The sequence below is a fragment of the Pollicipes pollicipes genome, unplaced genomic scaffold (assembly GCF_011947565.3).
Source record: "Pollicipes pollicipes isolate AB1234 unplaced genomic scaffold, Ppol_2.1 Scaffold_2555;HRSCAF=2994_pilon_pilon_pilon, whole genome shotgun sequence".
Lineage (NCBI taxonomy): Eukaryota > Metazoa > Arthropoda > Thecostraca > Pollicipedomorpha > Pollicipedidae > Pollicipes > Pollicipes pollicipes.
In genome coordinates, this window is record NW_023596136.1 from 8,317,593 (window position 1) to 8,333,250 (window position 15,658).

At 52.8% G+C, this 15,658-nt stretch overlaps 1 protein-coding gene across 1 annotated transcript; it reads left to right on the forward strand.

Moving 5' to 3' along the window:
- Window positions 1-966: 966 nt before the first annotated feature.
- LOC119108155 (cuticle protein 19-like) lies at window positions 967-14,023 on the forward strand. The gene is made up of 3 exons (XM_037231737.1): window positions 967-972; window positions 13,416-13,705; window positions 14,002-14,023. The coding sequence occupies exons 1-3, from the start codon at window positions 967-969 to the stop codon at window positions 14,021-14,023; spliced, it is 318 nt and encodes a 105-aa protein (XP_037087632.1).
- Window positions 14,024-15,658: the final 1,635 nt, after the last annotated feature.

Genomic DNA, 15,658 nt, shown 5'->3' on the forward strand with positions numbered 1-15,658 from the left:
GGGCTGGCGGCTGGTCGGCTGGCGTGGCACCGCCGGCCACCGGTCCGCCGCACGGGAAGCGCCTCTGGGTCAGAGCGGCGCTCACGTTCCGGCCGCGCCCACCCGGCCTTTGCAACACGCCTATTTCCGTCTAGGAAGCAGCGGTGTTAAGCCACATTCGAAAGGTGTTGGGATACTCAGGGTGTGTGTTCGTGATAGGTTTATGTGTTGACATGGTGACAGGTATTGCACGAAAGACAAACAACGTCTCCGAAACAAATGGGCTGTATGATTTGCTAAACAGCATATGCACTTAATGATCTTATCCATCCTTTATGAGCTTAAACTTTCTCTTCAAACCGTCACATGCTGGATTCGGAATTGGCTGGGCGCTTTGCGTTTGGTGGGATTATTTCCACACCAACTCCTCCCCAAACTATCCCATAGACTCATCCAGAATTTGTTCCCTGAACACTGCAATCGATAAGCCCTGATCACCAAGCACGGGACACCGCACCTGCTCGGCCTCTGGGCTCCTCGCCGCGGTCCGCTCCGACAGTACTCGAGGTCCGGAGGAGTCTGACGGCGCGGTGTCCGCCGGCGCCGGCATACGGCGCCCCTCCGCCGCGGTCCGCTCCGATTGTACCTGAGGTCCGGAGGCATCTGGCGGTACGGTGTCCGCCGGCGCTGGCATATGGCGCCCCTCCGCCGCGGTCCGCTCCGACTGTACTCGAGGTCCGGAGGCATCTGACGGCGCGGTGCCCGCCGGCGCCGGCATGCGGCGCCCCTCCGCCGGGCCGCGGGAGGTCTGCGGCCGGCGCGCGGCCCGACTGGGTCGCCGGGTCAGCCCTGCCGTCCTGTGCCGGCCGCCGCAGCCGCCGGCAGTTGCAACACGCGCCGCCCTGCCCCGCGGTGCGGCCCGGCCCTATATAGGCCGCCAACATGGCCGGCCGCGGACACAGTCGTGCAATAACTACTGGCGCAGAGATGAAGGTGGGTCTCGGTGGGCGATGGGGCGGTCGCCAGCTAAGCGGGATATCAGTGTAGTGGGATCCAACGAGGCTGGCGATGGGGCGGGGCGGAGTGGCTCACTCACGTGTGTGGCAACTGGCTCACGAAACCTCGGCGTGACAAGGCTGATGAACTAAACGGCTGTGGTTTTGCTTTGAGAGGTCTATAATTTATTCCGGGCTTGGAGTATGCGGTATTTGCCTTGTGGTGTTCTGTTTATTAGGGCGCTAAGCAATTAGCAAAATCGTGACGCAAGGTAAACGCAGATGATGGCCACATACGAGATCTAAAGCTGTCGAAATCAGTAAAACATTTTAATTTACCCCCGCTTAGCTCGTTTGTCATTATTGCTGCAAACTATGTGTCATCTAATTGTCTCATTTTTCCGCCATGAAAGCGTGGATGCATGCATATCAGTTAGTGTACAGTGTACGTAAATGCCCTGTATCAGTACACCAGAGAGCCAACCAATCAGACATTTGCTATAGATCGGCTTCACTCCAAGCGTAGCTTTGCGACATCAACAAAGATGAAAATGAGCTTGGTCCTATGTGACACGAAAGCCGACAAAACCATGTATGCACATGCATGCATCTTTTATCGTATACTCCATATTTTCTTGCAAGATCGGCTAACTAAAGATAAGGATGACCCAACCATGCATTTTTTCAGATTAAGCTGCCCGCGTATTAGCTTTGTGCCGCCGGAGTGCAATGCCCATGCTTTGGATAGAAACTCTAAAAAACAATAACCATTTAATGTAGCGTGGCCGTGTGCCATAAGGTGGTTGGTCTGCGACCTAGAGACGACGTCTTCCGTGTGTATTATTTCTGAAACTGACCATGCCGACCGCGGACCAGCCTAGGGTGGGGGCGGCCACCTAACCACAGAGGGTCGCTTGTCCCGTATAGGTAGCCATAAATTGTCGGTGAGTTCGCGCCCCACGAAAATTTGCGTGCATTCTGGATCTTTTTATTTTACCCGTACAAAGTAGGGCCAAAGCAAAAATCTGTCCTAAGTAAAATTAAAGGGGCGCGATGGCGTTCATGCAGTACATATGTCCGCTCCTTTTGGTTAGGTATATCGACTTGCTCGAAACCCTTGACGGCGCCCAGGAGCCTCGACATACTTGCGAGGACATTTCTTAAGAGCAAATATTTCATTCCGATGTATCGAAATTGCATCTGCAGAGGGTGTATTGGGTACCAAAATGTCTTCATCAAAGCTCCGAAGGAGACCGTATCCAATATCTGTATCTGCATCAAAGTTGTATCTGTATCTGTATCTGTATCTGTATCTGTATCTGTATCTGTAATTGTATCTGTATTTGTAACTGTAACTGTATCAAAAAAGCATCCAAACCTGAGAGCCTCAACCGGCCGTAAAAGGTGTCGTTTTCGCCCAAAATATGCAATTGTCACACACTGTCACGTTATGGCACAGCAAAAACGTTTGCTTCGGAAATTCGCCACAGGCATGTTGTGAACATGATAAGTTACGAACAAGTCATGCGTGCCATACAGTGCGGTGCGGTGATTGCATCGCATTTTTATAGAGTGCGGTGATTGCATTGCATTTTTGTACAGTGCGGTGATTGCATCGCATTTTTATACAGTGCGGTGATTGCATCGCATCTTTACACAGAGCGGTGATTGCATCGCATCTTTATACAGTGCGGCTATTGTATCGTACTTTGTACAGTGCGGTGATTGCATCGCATTTTGTTTACTCGGCTTTCCCATGCTACTATTCTTCCGGGATTGCTTCCGGGCGTGTTTGACCCATTCGCGAGGCTGGCAACCATCGGCGCTCAGATGACCTTAGATGTCCGATCGGGAACTGCAGTTATCGGCTATAGCGGCGGCTGCTGTATCCGCCACTCATAATCCACCAGCAGCCATGGCTGCGAGGCTGAATGAGGTGCAGTTGCGCTGCCTTGGGCCCAAGGTGCCCACTCTCACAGCCTGAGGTAGTTTCAGATAGGCGGGTGTGTTCATATTTGGCAGAGGCGTTGTAGAGACTATGCTAACCACAGCCGCGATGGTGGACGCTTGCTGTGTTCTCAGACGTTGAAAACGCATTGAAATCTTTTCAGAAAATCTGTTGCGGCTATTTGCGTGATAGATATGTCCCAATGCCCTCCGCCGTTGAAGAGGCTATTCATTTAGCATATATTTGCTATACACTTCATCTAAGCCCGCCACTTTGATTTCTTCAGTCAAACAATCATTCCTTAAATTTGTATCAGACCTGAGCCAACAAATTCATCGCATTGAATGGAGAGTTCATATTGGGCTTCCGAGATTCAGATGCGCTGAAGTAAGGCGGCATAGGCTTGGTCTGTAAACCATGTAGGTATAGTTACACAAGCTATCAATTATAGGCAATTATAGGCACATAACAAAATCTCAGGGAAGAGGAGGAAGCAATGCCAGCTTTAAACTTGATTTTTCATGCATGGGAACAATATTGACGCTCAACGTTCTCAAAAAGCGGGGACAAATGCTGTCCTATCCCACCTGTTCCAACACCCATGTGTGGTTCCCAAACTGTGAGTCTGTGCGCACATAGTGGCGCACGAGACGTGCGCAGCTATAGCAGTGTGAGGACCGCACGGCTTCGCACTGGCTTCCTTAGTACATGCTTTACTAGCATTTAGATCTCCCTTGCCCTGAACTCCGTTCGTCAGCGTAGCTTTTTCCAATATGCTCAGATGTCTGGAGGAAATATTTGTTTGTCAAGGATGTGTACTATCCAGGTTGTTTCAGTTACCGAGATGCCCTCCCAAATGAACTAACGGTTGCGCCTGAATCGTCCACCTACGAGTAACTTTACGCTGTGGGCTGTGATCTGCATTTTTCAATTTCATTTCGTTTGTGCCACCTGGCATCTTGTGCTGCACGCTGCTGCTACAGCGTCACCTTTCTCGGTACTGCATACCAAGGCGCATTTTGCGGGGCTGGGCAAGCCATAAATGCTTTGTGTCACTCATGATTAGTCACCATGTCTCGACACCTGCAGTTACCTTGCGTCACTGGGTTGTGCAAGTGCAGTTCAGTAAATGGTCTTAAGACACAAGCCTCGTGTTAAGCCCATGGTGCTCCTCGCTGGCTAGTTAATTGAACTGAAAGGCCCCATGACAAGCTCTGCATCAAGCACTGATATCCTGATGACACGGCGCTCTGACTCACACCACTCCCTGTATGGGATGTCTGGGCGCGTCGACGCTCCACCGTCGACGGATCCCCTTCTTCCGCCCAGCTGTCACGAGGGCCCCTCCGCCAGAGCCCGCCTGCAGAGGAGACAGTCGTCTGACCCGGTGTAACAGCTCAGCTCGAAAGGCGTATAACACGCACAGAAGGCCTACCATGTTATCACATACCGCTCCGCGTTGAATCTTGGCTTGTGCCAGCTGCCTCATTGGCGAAAGGCTCGCTGTCAGGAACAGCTGTCTTCATCCCACGCTGTGGAATGGGGGCAAACGGCCGAAGCTGGCGAAAGGCTTGTTGCCAGGAACAGCTGTCTTCATCCCACGCTGTGGAATGGGGGCAAACGGCCGAAGCTGGCGAACGTTGATTGCTTTAACATATAACAATCACGAAATCAACACACTTTTCGTCTCGAGTTTGTTAAAAAGCTGTTGGAGCGTCCTAGGAGTTATATCGTCAGATGATAATGATGTGGTAATGTTAAATTCGTAAGTATTGTGCTGGCAAACATTGCCGTTTGTGCTTCATAACCACCATGCGCCATAGGCTGTGTCCTGCGTTATATATGACTGGATGTGAGACGCAGTTTGTTAGAATTTTGTCACTAAAACAAAAATTGTGTATCCCAAATGTCAGACATTTTGCCTCTGTAGTTTGTTCCGTGCCTGACACACTTTGCACAACAAATATCCGGTAGTTACTTCCTGTCCAAGGGCATCAGATGGCGCGATGGAGCTGCGCCGTTATATTCCGGTTCCGGCTCTGCCGCGAGCCGCGGCGCCCTGCCCCGCGGCAAAGGTGCAGGGTATACTGACCGTCACCTGGCCCCGTTTCTGACGGCCGCGGAACTGACTTCGGCCGCCCCAATACGTGACCTGCCGTGGCTCATAGCCCTGTTCTTCAAAAGCTACTGCAAACCCGTCCCTTTCTTCGAGAAATGCCCATTCCTTCCTTATGACGTCACGACCCAAGCCCATTGGCGAAGTAAGTGCGTTTGCTTACAACTAGGTCGTCGTTGCCGAATAGCAACGCTTTGCAACGGCCGATGCGCTGTTGTCTGTCTTTATGTCCAACAATTAGGCAGGTCTCGATCTCATGTGGAATGTGTGATCAATTATGATGCATTAGATTTGCCACTACAATGGATATTTCATGCCAATAACTGTTATATTTGTCATATCGTTATATTTCACTCGCCAATACCCGTTGTTCGAATAATATTCGCGCGCCACTCATGTGCGCTATGTCTCCAGATGTTTGGACCATCTGATTCTACTTGTGCCCATATTTGGGCTAAAGCCTCTCCCCATCGGCGTGTATCGATGACGCCACCGCAGTGGACGGAGCTCGAGTCTTAATTCAATGAGGGACTCGGCTCTGGTGTGCCATATCTAGCAATTGGTCTTGCCGCTGACAATGCGAAACTGGCTTCGGCTGCCCCTTCCCACCCCCCTCTCACCAACACCACGTGACCTGCCGTGGCGCTGGTGTGCCATATCTAGGCGACTAGGCCTGCTGCTGACGGCGCGGAATTAGCCTCTGCTCACCCCCACGACGTGACCTGCGGTGATCATGGCGTACTGTTTCTTAACAGGCGGCACTGCTGCTGGCGGCCGCGGCGTTAGCCTCAGCTGCTCCACAATACCATGCAGCAGCAGCGTACGACAGCGGTGCACCAGAAACGTACAACGTGAGTGAAGCACAGCCGGGGGAGGGGAGGGGGCGAGGGAGGGGCCGCCGTCGGAAAGGATGGACAGCGATCGACGTCGTCAAGTTTCGGGAATAATGTGCATCCGCGCTCACAACAGAACGTGGTCTTAAGTCAACGTCAGAGCATGTCGTCCGTTGTCAGACACGGAGAGGTAATTTCAGGGCCGGGTCGGCGGCATTTGATACAGACGGACACGTATCACGCTATTGGAACTGTTCGCTGGTGCGAACTGGGCAAACACAAGCTGTTACTACCGCGCGCCCCACGAACTCCTGCCCCCCCCCCCCGCCGCCCCCCACCATGGCAGGGTTCCGGTGAAGAATGTGCATCGAAAGGGATCAGGAAATACCGCGATGGAATATCCATCGTCGCATTCGGTCTGCTTTCGGATAGCTATGCATGACAGATGGTGTCACCAACAGAGCACACACACGATCCAAGGGCTTACTTTTGACACAAAAGCGCCGTGACACGTTAGCCTGTACTCATGTATACAATAATGGGATCCTCCTCATTTGACTGCAATTGTTCTCGCGACATGATTGCATGGATTGAAGGAGATGTAAACGTGTTCTCATAGTTTCATAAGCCAAAGCATGCATTAATTATTGCAGTTCACATTCAGATAAATTCATTGAGCCATTGCACATCAATATACTCAGTAGGCTCAATCATAGTATGTTCGCATGCTATAAAAACACCCGCACAGCTTAGATAGCCTAGTTTAAAGGGCATTTTCTGGCCTCTTGCATAAACATTGGCTTCTGGGTGGAGATATGCGCAGGTAACAGCTCAAATCCAAGGGTGCCTACTGTTATGCAAGCGATGTCTTTAAGTCCTGAACTTTTCCTATTGAAACTCCATCGCGTATGAAGGAGTAGGTAAAGAGTGGCGCGCATGATGTAAAAAAGGGTTCTTGATGTCAGCTTTATGCATGTATGCATTGACAGGAAACACTCTCCAGCGTTAAGGAGGTTCTTCTGAGTTCAAAACGAAAAGTAAAGACAGGTCAAAGACGTCAGTCAACAAATTCACAGAGAGGAACACCTGAAACCGCATGCAGCCACACCCAGCCCGCCTAAAAGCCTTAACAGTCGCTCATTGCCCGTTTGCAAGAACCCATCGGATTGTTGAGCAGTTCTGTGCGCAGTGGGCTGCAGAGCAACACTGCTCTGCACAGAAAGCGTGGTCTGCCCGTCTCAGCCCGCCCCCCCCCCCCCCGCGCAGGAGTGCAGGACTGGTGTCTTGGCTGGTGGGGCGAGAGCCGACGCCCACGGAACTTGAGAGGAGGCAGCTCGTGGCTCGTCGGCGCTGCCAAATTTAAAACAAAATAGAAGGCGCAGATCGCACAACTGGCGGGAAGAGGCCTAGCTAAGTTTTGTCGGTGCGTCTGGTATATGATAGAACTTGCAGCGTCCAGAGATGACTAAAAGATCGAATATATAATTTTCCAGGAGAAAACACGCTCCTTTACCGAACTCTTGCGAAATCTGCAAGGCAGAAGCGTTCGTCCGATATGACCGATGCATTGGCAAGATAGGCAAGTGGGTGAGTGAAGCGGATTTAATGTCGATATAAACCAGATCGATGATGATACCATTTCGCGTTTTAACGAGGGCATATGCACCGAGTTCCAGTTGATGTTCTTGTCAAAAAAGCTTCAGGTGATGCTGTTGTAGAAAAGTATGCGAACGTTTCTTATAGATGTTTATCACTCGCCATGCCCTCGCCGAGCCGAATGGGGATTGGCGTCATGTCAGGCGGATCAGAGATAGCAGGCTGCGCTATTGCTCCCCACCACCCTGCTATCAGGAATAGCACGCTGGCGGGGAGCAAAAACGAAAGCTCTGGTTTGCTTGCGCTGAATTTCAAACCGTGTAGTGTAGCCAGGTATCTAAGGATCTTAGAGCCTGTTTCGTGGCAGCGATGAGCTGGGGAGAAGATTTTATGCCAGAAAATTTTCAGTTATTCCTGATGAAAGCATAGGACTTACTGAAACCGGAAAGACTCCATTATCCACAGTCCAAACTAACAGCTAAAATGAGTGCTGAAGTGCTTTCAGTGTCTCAGTGTTCTGCTCGCTGCTCGTGAGGTCATAAAAACGTATGTTCCGCCCGTATGTCAAGACGCATGTCAAGACCCACACGCCACCCTGATGTCGATGATTTGGATTTAAGGGCGCGCCAACTGCTCGGTCATATGACACTCTTAAGTTGCATGTCTGCTTGTATACACTTTAAGCAAAAATGAGCCAGTCTTAAACCTGCCTACTCAGACTCACATATTACGTGCAGACAGAGGTGTTTCATAAGAATTACTTGATGGTGGCTAAAAGGAACACCTCAAACGACGCAAAGACTATCTCGGAAGATTACAAACAGTATGGTGATAATACCAATCGCTCCATTGGGGTATTGAACTCGGTGAAAACTGTCTCGACAAAGACCCTGCTTTGCCCAAAGTGAACACGATCACTGCGCCGCGACGCTTGACCACTTGAAACAGCACTGATGGCGAACCAGGCAGGCCTGTCCACTGATGGCGAACCAGGCAGGCCTGTCCACTGATGACGAACCAGGCAGGCCTGTCCACTGATGGCGAACCAGGCAGGCCTGTCCACCGATGGCGAACCAGGCAGGCCCGCCCAATCTGAGGCATGACACCGCTTTTGTAACGGCTTGTGATGCAGTCGGACATTGTCGTTTCGTAGAAAACTATGAAATTAGTTTTTTTTTAAAATTTCACTGTAGCTTGTAAAAAACTATGTCACGGGCCAGATGCCTGCCGATGGTCTTGTTAGACGGTTGAGCCTGCGTACGCCCTTGATGGCTGGAGGACAGAGCTGGGCCAGACACGACATCGGTCACAAAAAGTTTGAGAACTACCCGCCCAACGGACTCCAGCAAGCATGGGGTGGCGTATAGCTGAGCCAGTGCTAAGCTGGATATTAATAATATTTTAATTACTGATGTCAACCTATATAAGTGACTGCAAGGTTGATGAAAACATTAATTACCTTCCACATGGCACACTGCCTGCATGTCTTGGGTGGCCTATCTGCCAATGAACTCCAGGAGGTGCAGAAACACTTGAATAGAAAGCCTCGAATAGAGCGCCGCGGGTTATGACAAAGACAAAACGTCCAGTGTATTGGTGACGCAGCTTGTTGCCTTCTATAGAGTGGCTCGGTCGGGGTTTATCTAGAAGTGCATCGATTCATATGGCTCGTGCACCTTCCAATGTGTTCAGTGCGTGTTTACGTGTCTGTGAACTTTTTTGTTCCACCAAAATCAGAAGTGAAACAGAGATCAAGCAAATCCCAACAGCACCGCGCTAGGACAGCCTGCAGCCGGAACTGAACAACTCAGATGCTCTCTGCGGTTTAGAGCTGATACTGTTTCCAACAACCCAGAGAACACCTGATCGACATTGGCAAGCTGTTCGGCTTCGGCATGTCTTTAGTTCAGCGATGTCCTACACTAAACATTTCCCGCACTTGGTGGGTGGGGCCGTCTTCCCTTGTTCTTGTTGGTAGACGACTTTTTTTCTTCCAAAAGGGAACGCGACGCACGTTGTGCCTTTTGTTGAGCGCCAGCGATTGCAGGAGCCGCAATAGCGTTCAGGGGTCATGGCGCAGGCGGGATTACAGCACTACGTCGACGTCACTCTTCGTTGTATTATCTTATGTCGTTCCTAAATTGTTTTTTCGAATTATATCATTAGACATGCAGATGTTCACATAACTGTTTGTATAGTACGCTTGTCTGTTACGTCTTTAATGATATGCCTTTGGATGGCGGGGCTCCACCGCCCATACCACCGGACGGGAGGGAGCAAACATAAAAAGGTCCGGGAAAGATAGCACCGTCGCACACCACCTTCCCGTCTCGGTTACAGCAGAGTACACTTCAGGTCATGCCATGGGTGTGTCACATGGTAAAACATGGGCACGACGTCATTCAGGGTGGCGTCTCGAGGCATTCTCTCCCCCCCCCCCCCCCCATCGTACCACCGACACTACAATCCTGACTCCCCGTCACGAAAGGGCCACGTCCCGAGGCATTCTGCCCCCCCCCCCCCATGGTACCACCGACCCTGCAATCCCGACTCCCCGTCACGAGAGGGTCACGTCCCGAGGCATTCTACCCCCCCCCCCCCCCCATGGTACCACTGACCCTGCAATCCCGACTTCCCGTCACTAGAGGATCGCGTCCCGAGGCGTTCTGCCCCCCCCCCCCCCCTCGTAATACCGACCCCGCAATCCCGACTCCCAGTCACCAGAGGGTCGCTTGAATTGCACTGAAACACATGGGGTGAATATTTAATTGCTTTGAGGCACAAGGCACTGGATCGCTTTCCCCACCCCCTGTTTCCCAGCCTTGCTGTCTCGGTATCATTAGGCCCATCTAGGGTGCTGGAAACAGGTCGCCCTGGTTTCAGCTGAGGCGTCTGCGTCTCCATGCTGCGCAGGAATTCGTCCTTGATGCAGCGGAGATCGCGGCAATGAACCGCCGCGGTCTCCTGCTCGTCTCGGGGCGGTGCATTGCCGCGGTCTCCTGCTCGTCTCAGGGCGGTGCACCGCCGCGGTCTCCTGCTCGTCTCGAGGCGGTGCACTGCCGCGGTCTCCTGCTCGTCTCGAGGCGGTGCACTGCCGCAGTCTCCTGCTCGTCTCGAGGCGGTGCACTGCCGCGGTCTCCTGCTCGTCTCGAGGCGGTGCACCGCCGCGGTCTCCTGCTCGTCTCGAGGCGGTGCACCGCCGCGGTCTCCTGCTCGTCTCGAGGCGCTACCATCGCGCCTCGAGACGAGCATTCGGGCGCCGCGGGGCCAGGTTTTTAAAGTATTTAATCAAAACCTTTTGGATGGGGCGATTGTTGGGATCAGAGCTCATACTAAGCAGTGCCTGCTGTGTGGGCCCTGACCCCTCCATCCGATCGCGCAGCTCCAGGTCAACGGCAGAATTTGGTGGCGCAGGTTTAACGTGCCGCAGTGCTTGGCGTGGTTTGCCCTGCCATCTTACCCCTGTCATCTTACCCTTGCCATCTTACCCCTGCCATCTTACCTCTGCCACCTTAACCCTGCCATCTTACCTCTGTCATCTTGCCCTTGCCATCTTACACCACCTGATTTTAGGCGTGACCGCTACCGCCGGCCGCAGGCCACATACGTCAAGACGTATATATATATATATATATATATATATATATATATATGTATATGTATATATATATATATGTATATATATATATATATATATATTCAGTGCGTGTGTGGGTGGGTGGGTGTGGGTATGGGTATGTGTGTGGGTGTGGGTGTGGATGTGGGTGTGGGTGTGTCAAGGGCAAATACGAGGGCATACAAAGCGATTCGAACTCATCCCGACGCAGGTAGGTGGATCGGGGTTGTGGCAAGTGGTGAAGCCAGCGGTTTGAGCCAGTGGCTTGGTTATTTAGATAAGAGCCCTTTCGGCCAGTCATGGCCATTTCAGGGCTATGGGATGAGGGAGACTGGATAGCGGTGGGACAGGACCACATGCGCCTGGGGACCCAGCCGCCGAGACCTCCTCGCGGAGGGCCCCTCTACGGGGTACGTGCCTGGCGCTCGAACAGAAGCCCCCACCAGGTGCTCTTCGGCCCACTCGTGGTCGGCGCATGCAGCCTGCCCCAGACAAGCGGGGCGTCGCGAGAATCCAGGATAAAGCGAGACAAAGGATAAAAGGGAGGATGCGGAGCCAGCAGGCCGGGGGCGTCCATGGCTGCCCGGGGCGCTGCGGGAGCGGGCGTGCCGCGTGTCCTCGCGCGGTGCGGCCGCGGCGGACTGCGCGGTCGCGCCCCGGACGCCGGGGTGAGGCGGGGGGCGCGGGAACTGGTTCGGCTCGGCCGCCGCGCCGCCTGCACCGCCGGACGCCGGCGGCAGTATGCACTCATTCAGACCTCACAGCCTCAGCTGCCTCGCCCCGTTGTCACCCAGTTCTCACATGTCAACTTCACACAGTTAATCAAGACCCCTGCAAGTAACGCGGCGGGGAGTAGTGATTTCGCGTTACCATACTCACTCGAGGAAAATTCTGCTATGGATTTTTGTTGGGTGAACAACTGTCTCCCCAAATGATATGCTTTAATTCAACTGAATCTGGGATGTAAGCGATACGGTCTGGCTGAATATTGATGCATGTGTTCCAACCTTCTACGCATTCTGGACACAGATGAATGGTAGGGTGTTATGATACGGCGCTGCGTTCGTAAAGCTGGCGAAGAATCAGGACATCAAACGTCATCACCCACTTTCTGCTGCGCTGCCATTAAGACGTAATAGCATCGCAGCTCAATGCCCGCACATTCGGTCAAGGATAGCAAAATGCAGTATTTTCGCACCAGGCGGTGAACATTCATTGATAGCTTGGGGTCGAAGGCATGTCACTTTTGACATGTTCAATCATTCTAGATGGAATCTTTAAAAAATGTTTTTGGCCCGCCTTTTTTCTTTATCACACGCCTATATGTAAAATCTTGCTAGTTGCTAGATACTATTGGTAACTGAAAATTTTAAGCTGCATGCGTCGAAAGTAGTTGTTTCCTGGTAGCTCATTTTTTCATATGGTTTCCTTTTTACAATCCGTTCGTTGTTCGTGTCGAACCATTTGTGCAGAGTTCTGGCATTGCTAAGGGTCCAGTGGCAGGTCATTTTGTCTATGTGAAGTACTGACGTTGCGCTGCGGCATCAATGCTGCAGCGTTAGACCGCAGCGGACCGGCGCCGCTGTTGAAGAAACTGTAAAAGATTTACGTTGCTCTACAGTTCTTGTTGCAAAAGTTTATTAAGCTAGTCGAATGAGAATAATTTCAAACGAACATTTTGTTGATAGAGTTGTAGAAGGCTGTATAACAATTTTTCTTACGCGTAAGCGTTGCAGATTACAACTTCTTGCCTGATAAGCGCTGCCAATTATGGAAACGAAGGTACTCCGAAAGACACCGAGGCACAAGCTATGCAGCACGCTCAGAAGCAGCTAAGTCTCAGTACTCTTGTTGATTATCCAAGGCAAATAGTCTTCACTTGGTACGCTGATATAGTCCCGTGTCCGCTCGCATAAGACGAATGCGTTTGTCGGCTTACCGACGGAGGAGGACGTGTGAGCGGCGTGCCAGCGTCACTCCACCGGTCTGTTCGCCTGTCTCTCCGCCGGTCTGACGTCTATCCGCCGGTCTGACGTCACCCCGCCAGCCTGACGTCACTCTGTCAGTCTGATCGCCGGTCTCTTCGCCGGCCTGACGTCCCGCCGGGCTGATCGCCGGTCTCTCCGCCGGCCTGACGTCACTCCGCATGTCTGATCGCCGGTCTCTCCGCCGGTCTGGGTCCACTCCGCCGGTCTGATCATCTGTCTCTCCGCCGGTCTGACGTCACTCTGCCGGTCTGATCACTGGTCTCTCCGCCGGTCTGGGGCCATTCCGCCGGTCTGATCGCCGGTCTCTTCACCGGTCTGACGTCACTCCGTCGGTCTGTTCGCAGCCGCAGGACCCGCCCAAGTACGAGTTCGAGTATGCCGTGCGTGACTACGACTCGGAGTTCGGGCAGCAGGAGGCCCGGGACGGTGGCAACACGGCCGGCTCGTACCTGGTGAGGCTGCCCGACTCGCGGCTGCAGCGCGTCCTCTACCGTGTCGACGGCGACTCGGGCTTCCAGGCGGACGTGCAGTTCGACGGCCAGGCCCAGCACCCGGCCCGCTACGACCGACCGGCAGCTAGCAAGCGCAGCTACCCCGTCGCCGCTCCCGGACCGCAACATGGTCCGACCTCGAGGCCGGCGCACGCGCCGGCAGTGTCGAAGCCGGCTCCTAGTCCGTCCCATACTCAGGAGCCAGTCTATGGCTCTCGAAAACCCTCCCATTCGTCTCTGAGACTGACCGACACGTCTCCGAAGCCGACTTACGCGTCCTCGAAACTGGGTTATGACTCTAAACCAGTTAAAGCCTCATCAAGACCAATGTACGCTTCAGAACCAACGCATACATCTCCCAGTCCTGTATATGCTTCTCCGAAGCCCAGCTACTCTCCTAAGCCTGTTTACGCTTCTCGTAAACCGGCCTTCGCTACAGAGCCAGCTCACGTGTCTCCTAGGCCTACACACACGCCAGCCCCAGACCCGCTGTCAGCACCAAGCGTCAGCCACTCAACCCCGACCGAACGGTCGCACTCACGCCCCAGTCACGTGCCGTCCTCCCAATCGCCATCTGTATATGACAGCAGCGAGCTGAAGTTAGCGCAAGTGTCGTCCGACCTCTTCGACAAGCCGCTCTTCCGGTCAGAGGTGGAGGGAGTGGTGCACGGGCGCCCGCGGCCCGCGGTCCCACTCCGCTACGGCCCGGACGCCGTGCTACTGGACCGAGACGACGACAAGTTCTTCATTCCCAATCCCGATGCATTTCCGACACGGCACAAGTCGGCCCGCCGCCAAGGGTCGCACAGTGCCTCGACGGAGCCCGACGAAGTCCGCCAGCCGGCGCGTGGTGTCGCGCTGGAGTCCTACAGTGCACCGGAGGAGTCCTATGGTGCTCCTCAGGAGTCATATGGTGCTCCGGAGGAGTCGTATGGTGCTCCAGAGGAGTCGCACACCTCTTCAGATGATCATAATGCTGGCGAGCCTCACGGCAGCCACGCTGGCAGCGCTGTGCCTTACGGTGCTCGCATTACCTCCGGGCATTGGAAACCTTCCGTTGGGTCTCCTTCAGAAGGCCAGCAAAAACAGTTTTTGGATGACTACCCAAGCTACAAAACTGTGCAGGACCAGTATCCCAGTTTTAAGACCATTTGAGATCGGCGCTCAAGCTGAAGAGCATGCGACTAGTTCAGCAGAGGTCTGCGTCTAACGCTCATCACAGCAGGCGTTCGTCTCAGCTTGTACCGTTTTGCTGCAACGCTGAGAGAACATTACGTACAGGCAGCTATTACGTCACGCAGCGGTATGTCCCTTCCGTACAAATGGGAGAACAATGTGCCATGAGTTACAATACATGGCCAAGGTCCGTTCACGTCAATGAATATGCTTCCTCGCTTTCTTATTGTAACGCAAAATCGTGCCCATATTTTTGGTATAGACATATCAGACCAGAAATGCTTTGGATGCATGGAATTCCAAATCATCTTTGTTCCTGGCCATGCACTCTGCACCGCACAACAGGCTTCATATCTGGATCAGCATAACGTCCATTCGCCTGGACGAATGCCTGCGACGCATTGTGCGGTCCCGAGCCCTTATGTGCACGTGAAGAGCCTTTGGTCGGCTTCTACTGATACTCCCGCGAGCTCTGATGTCACCCCGAGACGCAGTCTGTGTAGACAAACGCATCGCCCTAATTGTATGACAACACTAGTGCTGCATTAATGTGTTTGCGTCTTTTCGTCTGCGTAAGAAGCACTGGCCAAGTTCTCCGAGGGCCTTGTAGCGCTTGATCTTCTGTGAACAGTAATGATGTTGTTATTTATGAAGTGCGTGACATACTGTAGGGAAAATACAGCACCGCATCACAAGTTCTAATTTATTTCGGTCCTGGTGATGTATGTTTCTTGCCGTGCAGTGCATGTCTGTGATTAGCGAAATACGCAGCTGGAGTGACTTGATAATAAACCGTCTAATATGGCGACATCGGTGCATGACCTATCACGACAATCACAGACTGGCCGCGCATGATTCGGCCGACGAATGCAGGCGCCGGTCCGCTTTTGTCTTATTTTGGAGCAAACGCTGCCAGACGA

Coding starts and splice junctions, on each gene's coding strand:
- LOC119108155 (XM_037231737.1), top strand. Junction 13,706..14,001: donor CAACATGGTCCGACCTCGAG/GCCGGCGCACGC, acceptor CCTTCGCTACAG/AGCCAGCTCACGTGTCTCCT.